At 41.4% G+C, this 24,134-nt stretch overlaps 1 protein-coding gene across 3 annotated transcripts; it reads left to right on the top strand.

Moving 5' to 3' along the window:
• The first annotated feature begins 513 nt into the window (after positions 1–513).
• Positions 514–16,023, top strand: MEIG1 (meiosis/spermiogenesis associated 1). Of its 3 annotated transcripts, none has more exons than XM_020881389.2 (3): positions 514–599; positions 11,276–11,442; positions 15,705–16,023. In XM_020881389.2, the coding sequence occupies exons 2-3, from the start codon at positions 11,305–11,307 to the stop codon at positions 15,831–15,833; spliced, it is 267 nt and encodes an 88-aa protein (XP_020737048.1). In that variant the 5' UTR covers positions 514–599; positions 11,276–11,304; the 3' UTR covers positions 15,834–16,023. The 3 variants fall into 3 exon arrangements, with proteins under 3 accessions (XP_020737048.1, XP_020737047.1, XP_020737046.2); XM_020881388.2 differs by lacking the exon at positions 514–599 and adding an exon at positions 606–775; XM_020881387.2 differs by lacking the exon at positions 514–599 and adding an exon at positions 782–871.
• The last annotated feature ends 8,111 nt before the right edge of the window (positions 16,024–24,134 follow it).

Raw genomic sequence — 24,134 nt, forward strand, 5'->3', positions numbered from 1 at the left:
ACTCCAGTATTTTAGCCTAGATAAGTCCATGAACTGTATAGGCCATGGGGTCGCAAAGAGTTGGACAAGACGGAGCAACTTTCACACATATGGATGCTGAATACACCTTGGTTACATAAGTCTAGAGTTTAGAGATCTGGGTTAAGGAAACAAATTTGAGAGCTGTAAGTAAAGAGGCAGTATATTTAAATATAGTAATGAAGGTAATGTTGGAAAAAATAATTAAGGCTATAGATGTCATTTATCATAAGTTTACTAAATTGTCAGGCACTATTCTCAGACCTATGGATTGATTAAGAGTTAATTTAAGACAGATAGGAGATATTTAGTATTTAGTATCAGGGACCAGAAGCCCGATGGTCTCTATTCCCTGATGGGTTTTTTTAGGGAATGCTGTCTGTGACTGATGCAGTGGCAAGTGACACAGTCCTCTCTCCACCTCTAAGGGGTTGAGACAATTCCAAGGCTCCATCAGGAGACCCGCTTTCAAGCTCCAAACTGGGTCCCGCCCACGCGCTTGCGCACAAAGGCCCATTCGCAGGGGGCGGGGCCTGAGTGAATACAAAGGGGCCTAAGTAAGCTGCGCTGGGCGTTGCCAGGTAAAGGAGGCGTTGCCAAGGCCGTGACAGTTGGCCTCTGGCTGGCCCAGCCCAGGCCACGGATCCCGAGTGGAAAGCACGAGCACCGCTGGGCTCGCTTGCAAGCTCCTGGGCGGGGCGCCCAGGCCTCTCAAGGATGGCAGAGCGAGGGTTACCCCTGCGAGCAGGACCCAAGGGTGAGAGGCTCCATTGCGGAGGGATGGCTGCGCCCTCTCCGAAGCCCTCCAGGCCCTGCCCTGAAGCCATCCAGGGTCCACCCCTTCTTCTTCAGGGTACCTGAGATTTGTCCGCCTACCTCCTCTATTTTCTCGTTTCCTCTTTGTATGGAAGGGTCTTTAATTTCAACTCTCGGTGGTGGTTTCCAGGAGGCTCTGTGCCCCCCTTTGTCCTTGAGGGGTCGCGATTCTGGGGCTCCTTTCTGAGTTCCTCCTGCAGGGCGACCATTTGATCCCCAGTGTTGAGGATACATTCTCCATCTCAGCCTTCTCTAGGCAGATTTTACCTTACAGATGTGGTTGCTGATTTCTGGCAGGGGAAAAAAAAAAAAGTTTGAGGGACCAGAGAAGTCATTAGTCACCTTGCAGGGTCCCCGAAAGGAGGGGCTTTATGCGACAGAGGTACACAGCACACCTGGACGATGGACCACCGAGGCTTGGACTCTGGGAGCCAGTTTTGTTGTTCAACTGAACACCAACTACTTTGGGAACTGTGAGAAATTTAGAGGTTATCAAGTGACTTGCTAGTTAAAGGGCCCTTCTGCCATATCCTGCCTTGTCTAGGAACAGGAAAAAATAAAATGGGCAAAGAAATGGGAGATTAGCCTTACTGATGGCTCTTGGAGTTTGAAAAGTAAAAACGCTTTTCAACGTGAGGAGGTGACAGATGTTTGCACAGAAAGGAGTTTGACAGTACATCAAATGCTTCTTCTGTAAGATCTGAGCCTCAGATTGTCAGGGAATTAATATCAGTTGGATTTTTCAATACCCATGTAAGTCCTAATCCTGTTTAGTAAAATCTGATCTTTGCATAGTAGGGAGGCATTACCATTTCCTATGTCTCCAGATACAACTTAGTATTAGGTAAAGTATTTCATATCAGTTATTTTTTGCTACAGCTATCATTAAAACTTACAAAGTGCTAAAGGTTACCATCAGAATTAGTGCAGTCACTGAATTTCTGAGAATCACTGAAATCTTTAAGGAATTTTAAGTTGATCTTTTCCTATTTTTAGTTTCATTCTGCTTTTAGTAAATAGAAAGTTGTAAGAAGGTTTCCCAGGTGGCACAGTGGTAAAGACTCCTCTTGGTTTTAATGTCATAAGCATTCATTGTTATAACTGAAATACAAATTCACTTACAGGATCTACTTTATTAGGTCTGATTTTAATGTATTTCAGCTAATAGAACCATACTGAAATAGAAAAATGAATTCAAGGAATCATGGTGAAAATTCACTATTTTCATAAATGATTATAATATATACTGATACATAGTATCAATATTAAAATGTAATATAAATATATAATATGTACTATAAAATATTATTGTTCATTGTTCAGTCACTAAGTCATGTCTGAGTCTTTATGCCCCGTGGACTGCAGCACACCAGGCTTCTCTGTCCTTCTCTTTCTCCAGGAGTTTGCTCAAACTCATGTCCATTGAATCAGTGATGACATCCAACCATTTCATCCTCTGTTGCCCCCTTCTCCACCTGCCTTCCATCTTTCCCAGCATCAGGGTCTTTTCCAATGAGTTGGCTCTTCATCAGGCAGTCAAAGTATTGGAACTTCAGCTTCAGTCCTTCCAATGAGTATTCAGGGTTGATTTCCTTTAGAATTGATGGACTGGTTTGATCTCCTTGCTGTCCAAGGGGCTCTCAAGAGTCTTCTCCAGCACCACAGTTCAAAAGCATTAATTCTTGGGCATTCAAACTTATTTATGGTCCAACTCTAACATGTGCACATGACTACTGGGAAAACCATACATAGTTTTGACTACATGGACCTTTGTGATGCCTCTGCTTTTTAATACACTGTCTAGGTTTGTCATAGCTCTTCTTCCAAGAAGCAAGCAACTTTTAATTTCAGGCTGCAGTGATTTTGGAGCCCACTAAAATAAAATATGACACTGTTTCCATTTTTCACCATCTATTTGCCATGAAGTGATGGGACTGGATGCCATGATCTTGGTTTTTTGAATGTTGAATTTTAACCCAGCTTTTTCACTCTCATCTTCCATATAAAAGATATTAAATGAATTATATTTTGGGGTAATAAGAAGTAGCTGAGAAAACAAGTGCAAGATTATGTCTTTGAAAAATTGGCTATACAAGTTTGGTGACTAGAAAATTACTTAAACTAGAGTTGAAAATTTAATTTCAGAAACTAAGTTGTTTTATTTAAAAAATTGTTTAATATACATATTTATTTTAATCAGAGGCTAATTACTTTACAATATGGTATTGGTTTTGCCATACATTGACATGAATCCACCAAGAGTGTACATGTGTTCCCCATCCTGAGCCCCCCTCCCACTCCCTCCCCATCTCGTCCCTCTGGGTCATCGCAGTGCACCATCTCCGAGCACCCTGTATCATGCATAGAACCTGAACTGGTGATTCATTTGACATATGATGATATACATGTTTCAGTGCCATTCTCCCATATCATCCCACCCTTGCCCTCTCCCACAGAATCCAAAAGACTGTTTAATACATCTGTGTCTCTCTTGCTGTCTCGCATACAGGTTTATTGTTACCATCTTTCTAAATTCCGTATATATGCGCTAGTATACTGTATTGGTGTTTTTCTTTCTGGCTTACTTCACTCTGTATAATAGGCTCCAGTTTCATCCACCTCATTAGAACTGATTCAAATGTATTCTTTTTAATGGCTGAGTAATATTCCATTGTGTATATGTACCACAGGTTTCTTATCCATTCGTCTACTGATGGACATCTAGGTTGCATCCATGTCCTGGCTATTATAAACAGTGCTGTGATGAACACTGGGGGTACATGTGTCTCTTTCAATGCTTGTTTCCTCAGTGTGTGTGCTCAGCAGTGGGATTGCTGGGTCATATGGCAGTTCTATTTCCAGTTTTTCAAGGAATCTCCACACTGTTCTCCATAGTGGCTGTACTAGTTTGCAGTCCCACCAACAGTGTAAGAGGGTTCCCTTTTCTCCACACCCTCTCCAGCATTTATTGCTTGTAGACTTTTGGATAGCAGCCATCCTGACTGGCATGTAATGGTACCTCATTGTGGTTTTGATTTGCATTTCTCTGATAGTGAGTGATGTTGAGCATCTTTTCATGTGTTTGTTAGCCATCTGTTTGTCTTTTTTCCACTGTGTATTCTTGCCTCCTTTGTCAATGATAAGGTGTCCATAGGTATGTGGATTTATCTCTGGGCTTTCTATTCTGTTCCATTGATCTATATTCCTGTCTTTGTGCCAGTACCATACTGTCTTGATGACTGTGGCTTTGTAGTAGAACCTGAAGTCAGGCAGGTTGATTCCTCCAGTTCCATTCTTCTTTCTCAAGATTGCTTTGGCTATTATAGGTTTTTTGTATTTGCATACAAATTGTGAAATTATTTGTTCTAGTTCTGTGAAAAATACCATTGGTAGCTTGAGAAGGATTGCATTGAATCTATAGATTGCTTTGGATAGTATACTCATTTTCACTGTATTGATTCTTCTGATCCATGAACACGGTATATTTTCCCATCTATTTGTGTCCTCTTTGATTTTTTTCACCAGTGTTTTATAGTTTTCTCTATATAGGTCTTTTGTTTTTTTAGGTAGATATATTCCTAAGTATTTTAATCTTTTCATTGCAACGGTGAATGGAATTGTTTCCTTAACTTCTCTTTCTGTTTTCTCATTGTTAGTGTATAGGAATGCAAGAGATTTCTCTGTGTTGATTTTATATCCTGCAACTTTACTATATTCATTGATTAGCTCTAGTAATTTTCTGATGGAGTCTTTAGGGTTTTCTATGTAGAGGATCATATCATCTGCAGTGAGAGCTTTACTTCTTCTTTTCCAATCTGGATTCCTTTTATTTATTTTTCTGCTCTGACTGCTGTAGTCGAAACTTCCAAAACTATGTTGAACTAGTAGTGGTGAGAGTGGGCACCCTTGTCTTGTTCCTGACTTTAGGGGAAATGCTTTCAATTTTTCACCATTGAGGATAATGTTTGCTGTGGGTTTGTTATATATAGCTTTTATTATGTTGAGGTATGGTCCTTCTATTCCTGCTTTCTGGAGGGTTTTTATCATACATGGATGTTGAATTTTGTCAAAGGCTTTCTCTGCATCTATTGAGATAATCATATGATTTTTGTTTTTCAGTTTGTTAATGTGGTATATTATATTGATTGATTTGCGGATATTGAAGAATTCTTGCATTCCTGGGATAAAACCCACTTGGTCATGATGTATGATCTTTTAATATGTTGTTGGATTCTGTTTGCTAGAATTTTGTTAAGGATTTTTGCATCTAGGTTCATCAGTGATATTGGCCTGTGGTTTTCTTTTTTTTTTTTTGTGGCATCTTTGTCAGGTTTTGGTATTAGGGTGATGGTGGCCTCATAGAATGAGTTTAGAAGTTTACCTTCCTCTGCAATTTTCTGGAAGAGTTTGAGTAGAATACATGTTAGCTCTTCTCTAAATATTTGGTAGAATTCAGCTGTGAAGCCATCTGGTCCTGGGCTTTTGTTTGCTGGAAGATTTCTGATTACAGTTTCAATTTTCGTGCTTGTGATGGGTGTGTTAAAATTTTCTATTTCTTCCTGGTTCAGTTTTGGAAAGTTGTACTTTTCTAATAATTTATCCATTTCTTCCAACTTTTCCATTTTATTGGCATATAGTTGCTGATAGCGGTCTCTTATGATCCTTTGTATATCTGTGTTGTCTGTTGTGATCTCTCCATTTTCATTTCTAATTTTGTTGATTTGATTTTTCTCCCTTTGTTTCTTGATGAGTCTGGCTAATGGTTTGTCAATTTTATTTATCTTCTCAAAGAACCAGCTTTTGGCTTTGTTGATATTTGCTATAGTCTCTTTTGTTTCTTTTGCATTTATTTCTGCCCTAATTTTTAAGATTTCTTTCCTTCTACTAACCCTGGGGTTCTTCATTTCTTTGTTTTCTAGTTGCTTTAGGTGTAGAGTTAGGTTATTTATTTGACTTTTTTCTTGTTTCTTGAGGTAAGCCTGCATTGCTATGAACCTTCCCCTTAGCACTGCTTTTACAGTGTCCCATAGGTTTTGGGTTGTTGTGTTTTCATTTTCATTCGTTTCTATGCATATTTGATTTCTTTTTAAATTTCTTCTGTGATTTATTGGTTATTCAGCAATGTGTTGTTCAGCGTCCATATGTTGGAATTTTTAATAGTTTTTCTCCTGTAATTGACATATAATGTTACTGCATCGTGGTCAGAAAAGATGCTTGGAATAATTTCAATTTTTAAAAATTTACCAAGGCTAGATTTATGGCCCAGGATGTGATCCATCCTGGAGAAGGTTCTGTGTGCACTTGAGAAAAAGGTGAAATTCATTACTTTGGGGTGAAATGTCCTATAGATATCAATTAGGTCTAACTGGTCTGCTGTATCATTTAAAGTTTGTATTTCCTTGTTAATTTTCTGTTTAGTTGATCTATCCATAGTTGTGAGTGGGGTATTAAAGTCTCGCACTATTATTGTGTTATTGTTAATTTCCCTTTTCATACTTGTTAGCATTTGTCTTACATATTGCAGTGCTCCTATGTTGGGTGCATATATATTTATAATTGTTATGTCTTCTTGGATTGATCCTTTGATCATTATGTAGTGTCCTTCTTTGTCTCTTCACAGCCTTTGTTTTAAATTTTATTTTATCTGATATGAGTATTGCTACTCCTGCTTTCTTTTGGTCTCTATTTGCATGGAATATCTTTTTCCAGTCCTTCACTTTCAGTCTATATGTGTCCCTTGTTTTGAGGTGGGTCTCTTGTAGACAACATATATAGGGGTCTTGTTTTTGTATCCATTCAGCCAGCCTTTGTCTTTTGGTTGGGGCATTCAACCCATTTACATTTAAGGTAACTATTGATAAGTATGATCCCGTTGCCATTTACTTATTGTTTTGGATTAGAGTTTATACACCCTTTCTGTGTTTCCTGTCTAGAGAAGATCCTTTAGCATTTGTTGGAGAGCTGGTTTGGTGGTGCTGAATTCTCTCAGCTTTAGCTTGTCTGTAAAGCTTTTGATTTCTCCTTCATATTTGAATGAGATCCTTGATGGGTACAGTAATCTGGGCTATAGGTTTTTTTCTTTCCTCACTTGAAGTATGTCCTGCCATGCCCTTCTGGCCTGGAGAGTTTATATTGAAAGATCAGCTGTTATCTTTATGGGAATCCCCTTGTGTGTTGTTTTTCCCTTGTTGCTTTTAATATTTGTTCTTTGTGTTTGATCTTTGTTAATTTGATTAATATGAGTCTTGGGGTGTTTCGCCTTGGGTTTACCCTGTTTGGGACTCTCTGGGTTTCTTGGACTTGGGCGATTATTTCCTTCCCCATTTTAGGGAAGTTTTCAACTATTATCTCCTCGAGTATTTTCTCACGGTCTTTCTTTTTGTCTTCTTCTTCTGGGACTCTTATGACTCGAATGTTGGGGAGTTTAACATTGTCCCAGTGGTCTCTGAGGTTGTTCTCATTTCTTTTAAGTCTTTTTTCTTTTTTCCTCTCTGCTTTCATTTATTTCTACCATTCTATCTTCTACCTCACTTATCCCATCTTCTGCCTCCGTTATTCTACTGTTGGTTCCCTCCAGAGTGATTTTGATCTCATTTATTGCATTATCCATTATATATTGACTCTTTTTTTATTTCTTCTAGGTCCTTATTAAACATTTCTTGCATCTTCTCAATCCTTGTCTCCAGGCTATTTATCTGTAACTCCATTTTATTTTCAAGATTTTGGATCATTTTCACTATCATTATTTGGAATTCTTTATCAGGTAGATTCCCTACCTCTTCCTCTTTTGTTTGGTTTGGTGGGTATTTATCCTGTTCCTTTACCTGCTGGGTATTTCTCTGCCTTTTCACCTTATTTATATTGCTGTGTTTGGGGTGGCCTTTCTGTATTCTGGTAGTCTGTGGTTCCTCTTTATTGTGGAGGTTCCTCGCTGTGGGTGGGGTTGGATGGGTGGCTTATCAAGGTTTCCTGGTTAGGGAAGCTTGTCGGTGTTCTGGTGGGTGGAGCTGGATTTCTTCCCTCTGGAGTGCAATGAAGTGTCCAGTAATGAGTTTTGAGATGTCAGTGGGTTTGGTGTTCCTTTGGGCAGCCTGTATATTGAAGTTCAGGGCTATGTTCCTGTGTTGTTGGAGAATTTGCATGTTATGTCTTTCTCTGGAACTTGTTGGCCCTTGGGTGGTGCTTGGTTTCAGTGTAGGTATAGAGGCGTTTGATGAGCTCCTATCAATTAATGTTTCCTGGAGTCAGGAGTTCTCTGGTGTTCTCAGGATTTGGACTTAAGCCTCCTGCCTCTGGTTTTCAGTCTTATTCTTACAGTAGCCTCAAGACTTCTCCATCTATACAGCACTGATGATAAAACATCTAGGTTAATGATGAAAAGTTTTTCCACAGTGAGGGACACCCGGAGAGGTACACAGAGTTACATGGGGAAGAGAAGAGGGAGAAGGGAGATAGAGGTGACTAGGAGGAGAAGAGGGGGAATCAAAAGGGGAGAGAGCAAGCTAGCCAGTAATCACTTCCCTATGTGCTCTCCACAGTCTGGATCTCTCAGAGATGTTCACAGAGTTTCACAGAGAAGAGAAGAGGGAGGAAGGAGACAGAGGTGGCCAGGAGGATAAAAGGGGGAATCAAAAAGAGAGGGACAGATCCTGCCAGTAATCAGTTCCCTAAGTGTTCTCCACAGCCTGGAACACACAAAGAGATTCACAGAGTTAGGTAGAGAAGAGAACGGGGAGGGAGGAGATAAAGGCAACTGGTGGAGAAAAAGGAGAGTCCAAAGGGGGAGAGAACACTCCAGCCAGTAATTTCGCTCCCAAGTAAAAATGGGTACTGAAGATTGGGTTCTTAAAGGTACAAAACTGATAACAAATACCAAAAAGCAAAGATTAAAAATCTAGAGTAGAAAAAAAAAAAAAAATCTAGAGTAGAGGTTAGATTCTCAAAAATACAACATTAAAGAAAAAAAACAAAGTCACAAAAATTATAAAATATATATATATATGAGGTTTGCTTTAAAAATAGGGTCTCTTTTTTTTTTGCAAAGTAATAGTAGGTTATAAAAATGAAAATTAAAGGAGTAATAGAGGACTTAAATTTTTTTAATTTTTTAATTAAAAAATGATAATAACAAAAATATATCTAGGACTTTCTCTGGTGTTGTTGTGGACAGTGTGGGGTCAGTTCATTTTCAGATAGTTTCTTGATCTGGCTTATACTTCTCAAGATCTATAGGCCCCTTCCTATGTAATTGGTACTAACTGCAGGGTTTTAATCTATTGCACCTGTCACTTCCAAAGCGGTTCTCTCTATTTTAGCTTCTTCTGTTTGCTGGTCTCTTCAGTGTCTAATTTCTGCCCTGACACAAGGGGGCGGTGGTGGTCACTTTTTTAGGCTCACTTGTTCAGTCGTGCTGTGGGGAGGGAGGAACATTGCAAATATATATCGCTGGCATGTGCTCACAGTCTCTCGGCCACACTGGGTTTGCCCCCGCTCATGGTGTGTGTACTTTCCCAGTCTACACTGCTCAGGCTCTAGGTTGCTCTGCCGGGAACTGTCTGAGGTGGGCCCTGGGTTGCATGCACTTCCCAGGCCTAAGCCGCTCAGGTTCAGGTTCTCGGATACTCCACAGAGGCGCAGACTTGGTTGGGCCTGCGTTTTGTGCCCTTCCCAGGTCCGAGCAGTTCAGGTGACCAGGTACTTTGCGAGCGCAAGCGCCCCCAGTTGAAGGCTGCGACTTATCGCCTCCCCGGTCCCAGCTGCTCGGTTTTCGGGTGTACAATGGGCGCACCTTCTCAGGTGCCCCGTGTGTCTCTTCTGGGGAGCTGATCTCTGGCTGCGACCCTCCTGGCGGATGTCGACCGTCCAGAATCCCAAGAAGTCTTGGCTAGCAACGAAGCCCGCTTGCAGTTTGGTAGAGGATGCCTCTCTGGGGCCGAATGCCCCCTTCCGGCTCTGGCTGCCCACGCCTGCCTGTCTCCGGTGGGGGATGGGCCAGTCTGCAGCCAGTTAGCTCTGCTCAGTCCTTTGTTCTGTGAGCGGGCCTGGCGGTGTCTTAGCTTAGGATTTTTTGCGGTATAGCTATCCCACAGTCTGGGTTGCTATCTCTAGTTAGTTCTCTCTGATTGCCCTTGGGGCATTCGGCCCCAGTCCTTACCCTAAGCAATGCAGCCCCCGCCTCCCAGTCCAGTCCCTGCTTGCCTAGTGGCAGATGCGAGCGTCTGCGCTGCTTTTCCTCTGGGAGTTGCTGCTAGGCACATAATCTGTGGGTTTTACTTATTTATTTGTTTTTCCTCCCCGGTCTGTTGCCCTCTGGGGTTCCAAGGCTCGCCACAGACTCCCCAGTGAGAGTATATCCTGGTGTTTGGAAACCTCTCTTTTAAGACTCCCTTCCCCGGACTGCCTTTCTGGGTGCCTGATGTCCTCTGCCAGCACTCAGAAGTTGTTTTGTAGAATTTGCTCAGCGTTCAAATGTTCTTTCAATGAATTTGTGGGGAGAGAAAGTGGTCTCCCCGTCCTATTCCTCCGCCATCTTAGCTGTCTTGCTCCTAAGTTGTTTTAAAATCAGTGATCTCAGTACCATGACAGAGAGACAGCTTTCACCGACAGCATAGATAGTCCATTTTCTCACATCGGAGCACAGTGACCTGAGTTACTGAACTGCAGTGAGTGGCATGTTTCTGAACAGTTAAGAAAAGAAAAAGGAGGAAACCATTGCTTCCCCATAAGAAGAAAAGGAAGACTGATCTTACATTCCCTTTTAAGGGAAAAAGAGGGAGATAAAATTTTGAATATGATTAAATGAAGTGATGGTAGGATACTTTGACAATCTCCTGAGCTGTTAAGAATAAGAGAGTGAGGGATGGGTTCCCTGGTGGCTCAGTGGTAAGAATCCACTTGTCAGTGCAGGAGACACAGATTCAATCCCTAATGTGGGAAGATTCCATGTGCCTCGGAGCAGCTAAGCTGGTGCACCACATCTGTTGAGTCGCCGGGGGGCCACAATTACTAAACCTACATGCTTCAACTACTGAAGCCTGTGCAGCCTAGAGACCATGCTCTACAATAAAAGACACCACCGCAATGAGAAGCCTGCACTGCAACTAGAGAAAAGCCTGCGCAGCAAAGAAGGCCTAGCACAGCCAAAAACATAAATAAATAAAATTAAAAACAAAATAAGAAAGGGATTTCAGAAATGTGTAAACTATTATTTGAAATGCCAGAATCAGTCTGCACCATTTAAGACATCACTCCAGGACTGACTTTATTTCCAAAATAGAACATGAATCCTTCTTACTTTGGGAATTGAATGTTTAAAAAGCTAACTATTAAATGGGATTCTTAACTCTAATTTTTAAAAGATATAGTTTGGTTCATTCTTAAAGGGGTTTCCAAAACTGTCACTACTGTGTTATCTAATGAACTTTTTTTAAACATCCTTCAGAAATAATTGGTAAGAAGACCTGTGTAGCCATGGCTGGTTCTGACGTGAAACCAAAATCAATAAGTCGTGCCAAAAAATGGTCAGAAGAGATAGAAAATCTGTACAGATTTCAACAAGCAGGATATCGAGATGAAATTGAATATAAACAAGTGAAGCAAGTTTCTATGGTAAGATTTATGTCTTTACAAATCTGAACTCAAAATGAATTTGTTAGAGGGTGAAAAGCACTAAAAAATAAAAACAAACAGAAAACCCACCACCAACAAAGCACTAGAGAATACTGAAAGGGAATTCTACCCCAACCCCCTGATTTTATTGATAAAGAGACTAAGGTTCAGAAGAATGATTTTCAGGTAGACTGCAGCAAGAGGTCTCAGCACAGAAACATTAAAAATTTTCCAGCTTTTACTGAGCAACTGTGCTGTGCCAGTCAAATCCTTTATGGCAGGCCATAAAAGCCCCCATCTCTTTCTCTCACAAGGGTGAGAGTTCTGATAAGTTCTCTTATCAGATGTTCAGTTTGTTTCCTTCCTGTATTTTTCTTTATTTCAACTGCAAATTTTGTGCTTAGTTGCTCAGTCGTGTCTGACTCTGCAACCCTGTGGACTGTAGCCTGCCAGGCTTCTCTGTCCATGGTGATTCTCCAGGCAAGAATACCGGAGTAGGTTGCCGTGCCCTCCTCCAGTGGATCTTCCCAACCCAGGAATCAAAGTGGTTCTCCTGCATTGCAGAAGACTTTGGTTATCATCCTGTCCATCCTCTATAGCCCACTGCAAATGCCTCTTGGGGCACAAAGCCCTTATCAGTTGACTTACCAAATTCTGCCTTACACAACAAAATCTCCTGACTTTGGCTGCTTACTCCAGGCTTTCTTGGGAGAATGGAGACATGGTTCTGCTTTTCAAAGACTAGACAAGATCTAGATATGGCCCCAGTTTATAATGTGTTTTTAAAAATTCATTTATTCTACTGAATATGGGGAGACTGAGTTTTGAGGAATATTATAGAATATGATATAGTATTCATAAATGTATATTAGGTTTTAGACTTGATATTACCACAAAGTGTTTATTATTTGTTTATTTTTAAATTATTTTACTATTATTAACTCACTATTTTTCAGAGACTCATTCATGGGCAAGTTTTCCAGATCCCCTTATTCTTTTTCTTTCTTCATTCTACTTGTTGATCTCTACTCAACATTTCCTAAAAACTAGACAGAAAAAAAGGATGAAGGCAACACAGAGCTTAAGTATAATAGACTCTTTTGTTTAATGGACGTTAGCTTAATAGAGAAGCAGTGATGAGGTATAAAATTAAAAATACTGATCAAATGAGGATTTGACTGATGACTGTGACCTTCCTATATCCATTTTTCCAATTCTAGTAGCATTTTACACTTTGGTCCACATTACCAAAAGGGAGTTTTCATTACTTTATTATCTGTGGCTTTTAAATAGGCAAAACACAAGCATTAACATTTTACTGCAGGTCAGAAATAAGCTCCATATACCTTGCCTTCACACTAGGATGCCCCTGAAAAGTATATAAGACCCAGGGACATACAGGCACTCCCGCACCTATACCACCATTCCAGAAACTGTTGGGACTGAGTTCAGACATGAGATTAGATTTAAGGGAGCACAAAGAACATCTTTAAAGAGGAAGTCCCTGAAAAGCACCTGAGGGATTTGTGTGTGTATGTGTGTATAATGAAGGGAAGAACACCACTATCCGTTGAATGACTGAACAATTACAGAGACGTTTTGTATTTCACTTCTGTGTATAATTTTTGGGTACCTGCTCTGTACCAGTTTCTGTGCCAGGAGCTTTAAAAAGATAAATATAAAATCAAGTGCCTGACCTCAGGAAATTTAGTGAGTCAGTGGAAAGAGTACAGATGTGAAACCAGCCTGCCCAGGTTTTGCATCCTGGCTCTCTTCCTTGGCTGGGTAACCCTGAACCAGGTTCATGCTTACCTTGCCAAGCTCAAGAGTAAAAGGGCAATGCTAGAGACTGCTTTGGAAAAATGTCTCAGAAATTAAATGAAATCAAGCATTGGAAATACCTGATTTTGTGGTGCTCAGCAGCAATTCATTGAGTGAATGGTGTTTGGTGAATGATAGCTCTTATTATTCTTATATCTTGGAGTGGAGGATTAAGAGTGACGAACAATGAAAACTTACATGAGTGAAAATATATGCCCACCCCCCCCCAAATTAAAGGAAGATAAAAATTTCTTCCTTTAGGGACAATCTTCCAAAAGGGCTTTGTGCCCCAAGAGGCATTTGCAGTGGGCTATAGAGGATGGACAGGATGATAACCAAAGACTTGCTTTGATTGGCAGTAGTCTGAAGGGCTTGAGCGATGGTCTTTGCTCTTATCTGAAGTACATGTCCTTATAGACACCATCAGTACTGACTGATTTCCTGCCCAAGGAGAACTGACTTGAGGACTATATCAACCCCCCAACCCCATCTCCACCACCATTCTCTAAGGAATGAAGTTTTCCTAGGTTGAATGGGAGTGATGGGTAGAAAGCCAAGAAGGAAAAATTATGAAACAGCAAAGGGTTATAGAAGGAAAAAAGCCTAGAGGTTGATGAGACAAAACCAATGTAGCTACTTGGAGGCCCCTCCTGATTTCCAGGGACAAGGCAGCTGGAAGCAGGACCTTGGTCCTTGTCTTCCTTGAAGAAAAATTCAGCAGAGAGACTGTGAAACACATAAAGTGTTTATTGGAAGCAAAGAACCTATACAGGAACACCTGGGCAGGCTCAGAGTGAGCTGTACCCAATAGCGGTGGCTTAGGTCGCTGACGTAGGGAGCAGTCGCCTGGGTTATCCCTGACTACCCATCTTGTTTGTGCCCACATTTGGTCTTACTTAAGGTCCTTCGTGGTGGATGCGTGTGTATCTCTCACCCAAGATGGATTCCAGCGCAAAGGCGTCTGGGAGATTGGCAGGACATACTGTGAGCTGGTGGCTCCCTCTCTTTTGTCTCCTGAGACTGATGACCTCCTCTGTGCATGTGTCCAGCTGGGAAATCCCCTTGACCACAAGAATGAGAAAAATGTGGTCGCTTTGTCTTCCACTCCAGTCCGGGCTCTCGTCCTGCTGGTCTCTTACCTCAAAGTGTCAGCAGGAGAGGTGGCCGCAGCTGCCCAGCCTGGGCCCACCTGTCTCCTCCTGTCACTCCACATGATGAGCTGTGGGTAATTCTAAAGCAGCAGCGGTCTACTGCTTCTTCACTGAATGAGGTGGCTGGGGCACCCTAGTAAATGAGAGAGCCTGCTGTTGGCCCCAAGAGGAAGACAGCAGTAATGGTGTCTCAAGAACTTCTTCCTTTCTCTGCTGAGGGTAACGGAAACCACGAAGTCAAACAGGCTAGACCTAAGTGATGGAAAACATCGCTTTTCTGTGTGAGGTACCTGTCAGAGAGCCTGCCAGGGTTCATCAGATAGGCTGCTACCCATTCTTGCTAACTCCTAAATAAATGAGACAACAGGAGAAAGCAAAAATACGTTGTTAGAAAATAAAAGATGTACATTCATTTATATTTGTGGAGCCTTTGTACTCCAGCTTGGAAGTTGTGATTTATAAGTCTGGAGAATGAGTAGCTGCCAGTAGAGATGATGTTGAAGAACAGGACTTGGTTTTGACTGCCATGAACACAAAATCCAAATAATTGGGTTTTGACAGTGATGGAGTAGATGTCACATCATCCAGAAGCAACATATCTAACCAGAGCAGAAATGCACTGACCTGAGCAAGAAGGTATAATGTGAATTCACAGAGGAAGGGGAAAAAAAAGGTCCAAACTGGATTAAGCCAAACAATCAAGTAAGCAAACCAATATGGCAAATGAGAAAAACTAAGGAGGAGAAGCTAAGAAGAGATCGCTGAAGACTTTGTTCATTACCTCAAATTTCTATGAAAAATTGAGTTTCAAGGTGTGCACTTGAAATATGGACATGAAATACACATTCACCTTTATAGACATCCAGGCTAGCTTCTTCCTGTTGCCTCGGCCTAGCCCTAATTCCCTCCTTAGGTATTATTTTCAGAAGTTAGTAAGTAATAATGCTTAAAATAGTTTGTAAATATAAGATGAATAAAGCTTAGATTATTATGAATGTTTTATCTTGGTTGCAGAGTAGAAATTTAAACCTAGAAATTGGGATCTAGGGAGAAGCATTGAACTAATTGTCCTTCACTATAAGGTTACAATGTGAGACAAGTGTGTTGTATGTGTGTTTTTTATGTGTGTGTGTCTATGTGTCTACAAGTGTAAGACATCACTAAGAGCTCAAGTATTTTTTAATTTTGTGCTTTCATTGTTTGATGTGACTTGCATTTTTAAATGTTTGATAGTGAACAATTATATAAAAGGACCATTACAATATTTGTGTTTTGGTTTTGGATGTACAGGTAGATCGTTGGCCAGAGACAGGATATGTGAAGAAGCTTCAGAGAAGGGACAATACTTTCTATTACTACAACAAACAGAGGGAGTGCGACGACAAGGAAGTCCACAATGTGAAAATTTATGCTTACTAGCCTTTCTTCTCAGTATTACTTGTCAAGATCTTTTTAAAAAATCCGTTGTTTCATTTGACATCATGTAAGTGTCATTTTACAAAATACTCCCAAGTGCAGACTCTGATGGAATGTTTTGAGACACCAAAAGTTGGTCTCTGGTAATCATCTCCTTTTGTTCTAAAATATAACTGCAGTAGCATGCCGCTGATGCCCGCCTCAGTCTGGTTCTTCCAGTTTTAACTGTGGTAACGTTAGGGGAAGAGAAAGCCTCCCCAGGAAACCATTCAAGTGGCTGTGTAGAGGTTAGGTCCACCCCCAGCCCCCCAGCCGTTACCACTTCACTAGACCATCACTTTGAACTGCCAGATCTGCATTTTGTGGCTGGGGAGCTTTCTCTTGCCTCTAGATTCCTTTGCTTTTCACTGAATTGCCAAGAAATGATGGTGCCTGGGGCAGAGAGGTGTCAGCCACCTGCTTCCTCTAGAGGAACGTTAATCTCCTGAAGTTAATCTCCTGAGGTTAATCTCCAGTCACATGCCACAGTATCTCACTGGATGATATAGGCAACTGGTTATCTCTCTTCCTCACCCCTTCTCCCACTGCCCTGCTGGTCCTCTCCCTCTGAGTCACCTCCTTGGACTTGAAACCTTGTCCTGGGTCAGCTTCTGGGTCGCCCTTGAATCACTGCCACAGAAAATATGTTCCAGTGCTTCCTTTAATCACTGAAGAAATAGCCCACATACAAGGAAGGCTATTAGCCTGGGAGACTTAAGTGCCCCCGGATCAGTGAGTCCTGAGGACTTTGAAATTAAATAGATGAAAGATAGCCTTTATTGTAAATTTTTGTCACTGGGCTTCCCTAGTGGCTCAGATGGTAAAGAATCCACCTGAAATGCAGGACACCTGGGTTCAATTCCTGGGTCGGGAGGATACCCTGAAGCGGGGCATGGCAATCCACTCCGGTATTCTTGCCTGGGATCCCCTGGACAGAGGAGCCTGGTGGGCTACAGTTCATGGGGTTGGGAAAGAGTCAGACACAAATAAAGCAACTTAGCATGCATGCATGCACAAGACGTTTTATCTGTCTCCAATGATAAGTTCTGACCATTGAATAGATTTCACGTCATGAGCTTGATAGCTTACAGATGAACAATGTTGGATACGTTGGATCTCTGAAGAAGATTTAGCTTGGGACCAGGGACCAGGCTTGATCACTCAAGAGCTTATATGTAGCAGAGTTTTCTTTTTTTTTTTTTATCAGCTATTTCATTTTTTTCAGAGTTTTCTTAAAGTATAAAAAGGGACAAAGAAAGCTTCTGACATAGACATCAGAAGGGAGACGGAGAGTGCCCCCCTTGCTAGTCTTCACAACGGAGCTATATACTTTTCAACTGGTTATTAACAATAAATCAAAAGAATGTCTCAGGCTGTAAAGGTCTTAACAGACCCACTCCCATAATATACATTTTAAGATGACAGGATTAGTCAGAAGGTTCTCAAGAAGGGGAAACATGTCCTCAAGCAGGATACAATGTTGTATTAACTATGAGAAAGCAATGTAGAAAAAAAAAAAAAAAGTGTCCTTTTCTCCTCCTTCAGAACTCCAGGCTCCTATCTGCTCCTTGGGGACCCCAGACTTCTTATCAACCTGCCCAGGAACTGACTCTCTCAAGCTCATATTTATCAATTCATTCAACTCCAGGGATCCTCTTCCAGAACTATGTGTCTTTATGAAGTTCCATTAGTTTTCCTCAAAGTTGTGCCTTTTCAGAACAAACACATGATGGAAAGGATAAATAGACTAGCAAGCCTCTTGTAAGCCTTTCACATGCTGCCTGGTGTCATCTTATTTACCACGTGTTTCAAGTCATTTTTCTGTACCTCTGTGGTCAGGATCACAAATCTGGTCTATCATTTTCCAGATTTGACAGACCACTAGGTGCTGAGCATAGGAGGCCTTCTGAACCCGATCATGCTTTTTGAAAAATTTACCATGGTAGAATAATTGAACCCAAAGACAGCCACATCCTTAACCCTGGAACCTGTGGGTATGGCACCTTACCTGGCTAAAGAAACACTTCAGATGTGATTAAATAAAGAACTTGATATATAGACATTAACCTGGAAAACCTCAGCAGATCCCATGAAATCACCCAGGTCCTTAAAGAGGGCAGCAGGCAAGTCAGAGTCAGAGGAGATGTGATGAAGGAAGCAGAGGTCTGAGAGAGGTAAGGCAGAAGCCAAAAGCCCCCCAAAAACCACATAAAGTCCCTAGAAGCTAGAAAAGGCCAAAAATTGATTCTCCCTTCCTAGAGTCTCCAAAAGAAACACAGCTCTGCAAACCAATTGGTTTTGCCAAATAAGACCCCTTTTAGACTTCTGGTTTCTAGTACGGTAAGAGAATAAGCTCATGTTGTTCTGAACACCAGTTTATGGTGATTTATTACAGCAGCGTCAGGAAACAGACATTGACACAGCATAGATAAAGCCAGTAATGAACACAGTCTTGAGCCATCCATGGCATGCCATTTCTGACATTTTGTTTCAGGTTAAGGTTCAATCCAAGGGGGGACTTCCCTGGTGGTCCGGGTTTTAAGGCTCTGCCTTTCAATGCAGGGGTCGTGGGTTCGATCCCTGGTTGGAGAACTAAGATCCCACATGACTTCAAAAAGTTTGGAGTGAGGCCAAACTTTAAAAAAAAATTCAATCCAAAGAAGTTGCTCAAGCAGTTTTTGTCTGGAATGCTCTTAGTAATTAGCTTGAATGTTCTAACTGCCACAGTACCTCTGCAGCAAGACTCACTTTCACAATCATGGCCCTTGGGACTATGACATGCAGTTTTGGTTCACAGAGTCCACATGATCAACACTTTCCCCATAAGCTTTATGGTAAGCTCAGATGGTGCCAATCTTCCTTAACAAATGCAAAAGCCACTTTCTTCTTGGCCACTCTTCATAAGTGCTGGTCACCATGGTACTAGAGAGCAGTGTTCGCAATCACTCATAGTATGGTATCTGTTCTGTAGTGGGACTCAGCTCACAGGCCTTGGTCCATGGTGGAAACTGCCTCCCTGCCAAGAGAAGCCCAATCCTGTTCCATGATGGACCATGGGGAATAGCTGTTCTAACACACAGCTGCCAGTTTCAGGCTGAAGCTGCAAGAGGGCCAGACCGTGCAGCTGTGATTCAGCATCCCCAGTAGGAATGAGCACTGTGGGGCAAACTTTCTCTCTTGGGAACCAGAGACTGTTTGGTTTCTGCCATTAAATTGTACTCGGTGATGCCTGTCAAGAAGCTGCTTATTGGAATATTACTCAGGCATAAAGAAGGAACAAACTTGGGTCATTTAAAATACTTAGTAGTATAGTATGAATTTAAGGTACACCCAGACATACTCCTGAGATTCAAGTCCCTGTGGCCGAACACTCTCTGGAAATCCCTCCATGGGTGCCTCACAGATGTTGCTGCTGAGTCCATTTGGAGTCTTTGATACCCCATGGACTGTAGCCTGCCAGGCTCCTCTGGCCCTGGGATTGCCCAGGCAAGAATACTGGAGTCCACCTTGGGAATGGTAATGTAGGACCTGGGTTTGATCTCTAGGTAAGGAAGATCCCCTGGAGGAGGGCAGGGCAATCCACTCCATTATTCTTGCCTGGAGAATCCCATGGACAGAGGAGCCTGGTGAGCCACACTCCATAGGGTCACAAAGAGTCAGACACGACTGAGCAACTAACACTTAACCTTAATAATCTGATACTAAACACCTTGCCTTTCCCCACAGACCATTTCTCCTGTTTTCCATCTCAAGACCTGACGGCACTGCCACATACCCCATCCATTGGCTAAGTCAGAAAGCTGGGAGTCACACTGTTTGTAGCTCTTCCACACTCACCATGTCTAATAAAGCACCAGATCCCACAGATGCCAGGGAAGGAGGCTGTCGTGGCACATAATGCACAGTAGAGGTGGGCACTGGGGTTTAAGAGCTTCTTAAGCCAGACTAGCTGGGTCTACTCCTTGCCAATATGTCTTTTAGTCACTGCACCTCTCTGTGCCTTAGTTTCTTTAAATTAAAATGTAGGTAATAATAATACTTTCAGAAATCCCTGGTGGTCCAGTGGGTTTGGACTCTGTGCTTCTACTGCGAGGGTGTGGGTAAAATCCTTGGTTGGGGAACTAAGATTCCACAAGCCACTCAGTGCAGCCACAATATGCATGTGTGTGTGTGTGTGTGTAGAGACATATATAAAAACATACACAAATATGATTTTATAATAAAAAATAATATAATAATAATACCTTCATCATGTGGGGGGAAGAATGTTCACATAACTGTAAAAATTAAAAGACAACACAGGATGTCCCTGGTGGTCTGGTAGCTAAGACTTTGAGCTTCCGATGCAGGGGGCCCAGGTTCAATCCCCAGTCAGGGATCTAGATCCTGCAGACTGCAGTTAAGATCCTGTGTGCTGGGCTTACCTGGTGGCTCAGTGGTAAAGACATGGCAGGCATGCCAATGCAGGAGACACAGGTTCGATACCTGATCCAGGAAGGTCCCACTTGCCACAGAGCAACTAATCCCATGTGCCACAGCTACTGAGCCTGTGCTCTAGAGCCAGGGAGCTGTGACTGCTGAGCGCACACACCTAGAGTCCGTGCCTGTGCTCTGCAACTAGGGAGGCCAGCACAATGAGAAGCCTGTGCACCACAACTAGAGAGTACCCCTGCTCACCACAACTAGAGAAAGCCCTTGCAGCAAAGAAGATCCAACACAGCCTAAGCTAAATCAATAAAATTACAAAAAAAAAAAAAAAATCCCATGTGCTGTAAATAAGACCAGCACAGTCACATTAATAAATTAACAGCTACAATAAGAGACAATGCATTTAAAGTATGAGTGATGCCTGTCCCTTCACAACTGTTCTGTAAGTGTTTCTTAATGTCAGAATGTTAGCCCAAGGCATCATCCTTCCTCTCCTGGATTATTACAACAGCCTCCTAACATTCTCTTCACCATGACCTTGTTTTCAAAGTCATCATCCTGAAAGATGACACAGGTCACTGTAGCTTCTCATGCATTCTCTTTGTCTTAAGACCAAGTCCCAAATTCTTCAGATCGCTTGCTCACAAGGTTGTCCACAATCTGCCTCCTACTTACATCCATGCTCTGCCTCCCGTCCCCGCACAAATCCTTTTGATTTCTCAGTTACCATGCACCAGCTCAACTCCGGGGCTCAGGCGCCTGTTGCTCTTTCCGCCTTGTTCTCTCGCACACCATTCCGCAGGCCTTCTTTCCATTGCCTAACTGGTAGCTAAAACATTTCAAAACGTGCTTCCTCTGTGCCAGAGCCTGGCATTGACTATTTTACATTTGAAATTATTTTAAAATCTTAAGAATGATATCTTCCTAGATACATCTTATATACCCAGCCTTATAGCTGGATTACTTTTTAATTCAACCTGGCAATTTTGCATCATACTTGGAGAATTTAGCCCATTAATATGTAATATAAAACTGGGATTTCCCTGGTGGTTTAATGGCTAAGACTTCTCTCCCCCAGTGCAGGGTACCCGGGTTTGATCATGGAACCAGATCCCACGTACCTCAACTAAGAGTTCACATGCCACAACTAAAGATCCTGTGTGCCACAACTAAAAGCTGGCATAGTCAAACAAATTAAAATATTTTTAAAAGCACAGTCAGTGATATTTGGGGTTTAAATCTGCTATCTTGTATTGTGTTTTCTGTTTGTTTTACCTGTGTTTTCTATGTTTACCTGTGTTTATTGTGTTTTCTATGTTTTTCCTTACTTTTCTCTTTTTGATTCACTAAACAGTCCTCTCTTCCAGTTTGGGTGGCATATGATATGTTTCTGTTCTTTCAAGAAACTTGCCTTAGAAATTAAAACATGCATACTTGTCAGTCTAAATTTAATAAAACCTCAAAGAAAAAAAAGAAATTCCTTTACTTGCTCTTGACATATACATTATTTTGTTCAATATTTTAATTCCATGTATATTTTAAGGCCAACTAGAAATTACAGTTACTGCTTTATGCAATTAATGTTTCTTTACATTGGCTCACTTATTTACCATTGTCTTTTTAAATTTCTTTTTGCATCTCAAAATCTCCCATCTGCAGTCACTTACTTTCTGCCCAAAGTATGTATTTCCTTTAAAATTTAATTTAGGGATGTCTTCTGGGTGGCAAACTTAGAAAAGACACTTGAAAATGTCTTTATTTTGCCCTGCTTCTGCTTCCTGAAGTATAGTTGATTTACAATATTATATTATTTTCAGGTGTACAGTTGAGTGATTCAGCATTTTTGCAGAGTATACTCCATTTTTAGTACAAGACCCTGGCTATAATCCCCTGTGCTTTACAATATATCCTTGTTGCTTTCTACTTTATACTTAGTTGTCTGTATCACTTACCACTAGATCATTAATTTGTTCCTCCCCCTTTCCTCTCCCCTTTGGTAACCCCAAGTTTTTTCTATACGTATGTGTCTGTTTCTGTTTTGAATATACTCTCATTTGTATTATTTTTCAGAGTCCATATATAATTATAGTGTTCAGTCTCACATTTAGGCCTTGAATCCATTTTGAGCATATTTTTGTGTATGGAGTTAAAGAATGATCTAGTTTCATTTTTTTTACATGTAGCTGTCCAGTTTTCCCAGCACCACTTATTGCAGAGACCGTCTTTCCAACATTGTGTAGACTTGGGGGGAGGTGAGTTTTACATCCTTCTGCTCCACGTTTTGATCTTTTTCAAGTATGATTCTTCTGATTTTCCCTGCCTTGAGAGTTGTTCTGAAAATCCCAATTTAGCAATTTTTCTTTTAGCACTTGAAGAGATTAGTGCTAGCTTTCCACTCTGCTGTTCCTTCCAGATTATAGTCCACCCCCTCATCCTCTGGGCTTTTAATATTTGCCCTTTGTCTTTGTTTTCCAGTTTCATCATTACATAGATTTCTTTCTTTTTAGTCTATTCTGCTCAGAATGTGCTGGGCATCTTTACTCTTTGGACGGGTATTATGTATCAGTTCTGGGAAAATCTAAGCCACTGTCTCCTGAATATTGTCCCTACCTCATCCCTCTCTTCTCTCCTCTCTATTTGATTTCAATCAAATAGACACTTATATTGTTTTTTCTTGAGGACAGAGTCACTATCACTTTTATCTGAGGATAACTCCAAATGTTGAGAAATGACCCAGGACTTCAGTGATATCTATTGAAGTAAAATGTCAACTGAGTAAATTGACATTTACTCAATTGACATGTCAAAAACATGTCTATTGAGTAAATTTTTAATTTTTATTTATTTTTGATTACGGTGGGTCTTTGTTGCTGTGCGCAGGCTACTCTCTAGTTGTGGTGCATGGGCTTCTTATTGTGGTGGTTTCGGTTGTTGTGGAGCAGACTCTAGTGTGTGCAGGCTTCAACACCGGGGGCACACAGGCTTAGCTGCTCTGTGGCATGTGGGATCTTCCTGGACCAGAGATTGAACCCATGTCCCCTGTATTTGTAGGTAGATTCTCAATCACTGGACCACCAGGGAAGACCTATGAAGTAAAAGTAAACACTCCTCCTTCCTATAATTGATCACAAGATGTGCCAAGTCAAAAATAAGATGATATTAATAAGATGAAAGAAGAATAGGTTTTACTTATTTCTATTAGAAACAGCTGGTGGAATTTAGCCTCATTTTACTGAAGTTCTGTAGTCCTCAGTAACAGCCTTCAGTCATAAACACAAAAAATATGCATCCAACCTCTGATTGCCAATTTTTCTTGTTAGACAAAGCTGTCTCTTCTGGCATTTTATGTCTTTACTTAAGGAGTCAGTGAAATCCTAATGAATCATACAGGTGGTTTTTTTTTTTTGAGAATTTGTAATTTCTCCAGGCCATTCTCACTAAGAAAACAGCCTGAATGACAAGGTGATCCCCGCCTCCGCGAACTTTCTTCCTCTAGTTAAGCAGGTTTCAGTTCCTCCAGGTGCTCTGCACTGCACTATAAGAAGTCAGCACACTGAGAGATCAGCCTGGTCTCCGGGGAACACTCCTGGGGCTCACAGCTGAGTGATCCAGGGCCTTGACATGATTCAAGGAGGTTCTAGGAAGTAAAAGGACAAAGTCCACTTGGAGGGGTAATTATTCTTCCTTTCTTTTCTGAATATTTTCAGCTTGCAGAGTTGGAAGTTTGATATTTCATTTTTTATTTATTTGCTTAGTTTTGGTTGCACTGGTCTTCATTGCTGTGTGCGTGATTTTTTAGTTGCAGTGAGTGGGGGCTACTCTTTGTTGCGGGGCATG

Source organism: Odocoileus virginianus, chromosome 9 (genome assembly GCF_023699985.2).
Source record: "Odocoileus virginianus isolate 20LAN1187 ecotype Illinois chromosome 9, Ovbor_1.2, whole genome shotgun sequence".
In the NCBI taxonomy this organism is placed as follows: domain Eukaryota; kingdom Metazoa; phylum Chordata; class Mammalia; order Artiodactyla; family Cervidae; genus Odocoileus; species Odocoileus virginianus.

Coding starts and splice junctions, on each gene's coding strand:
- MEIG1 (XM_020881387.2), top strand. CDS start 799: ATGGCTGCGCCCTCTCCGAAGCCCTCCAGGCCCTGCCCTGAAGCCATC. Junction 872..11,275: donor TCCACCCCTTCTTCTTCAGG/GTACCTGAGATT, acceptor AACATCCTTCAG/AAATAATTGGTAAGAAGACC. Junction 11,443..15,704: donor AAGTGAAGCAAGTTTCTATG/GTAAGATTTATG, acceptor TTGGATGTACAG/GTAGATCGTTGGCCAGAGAC.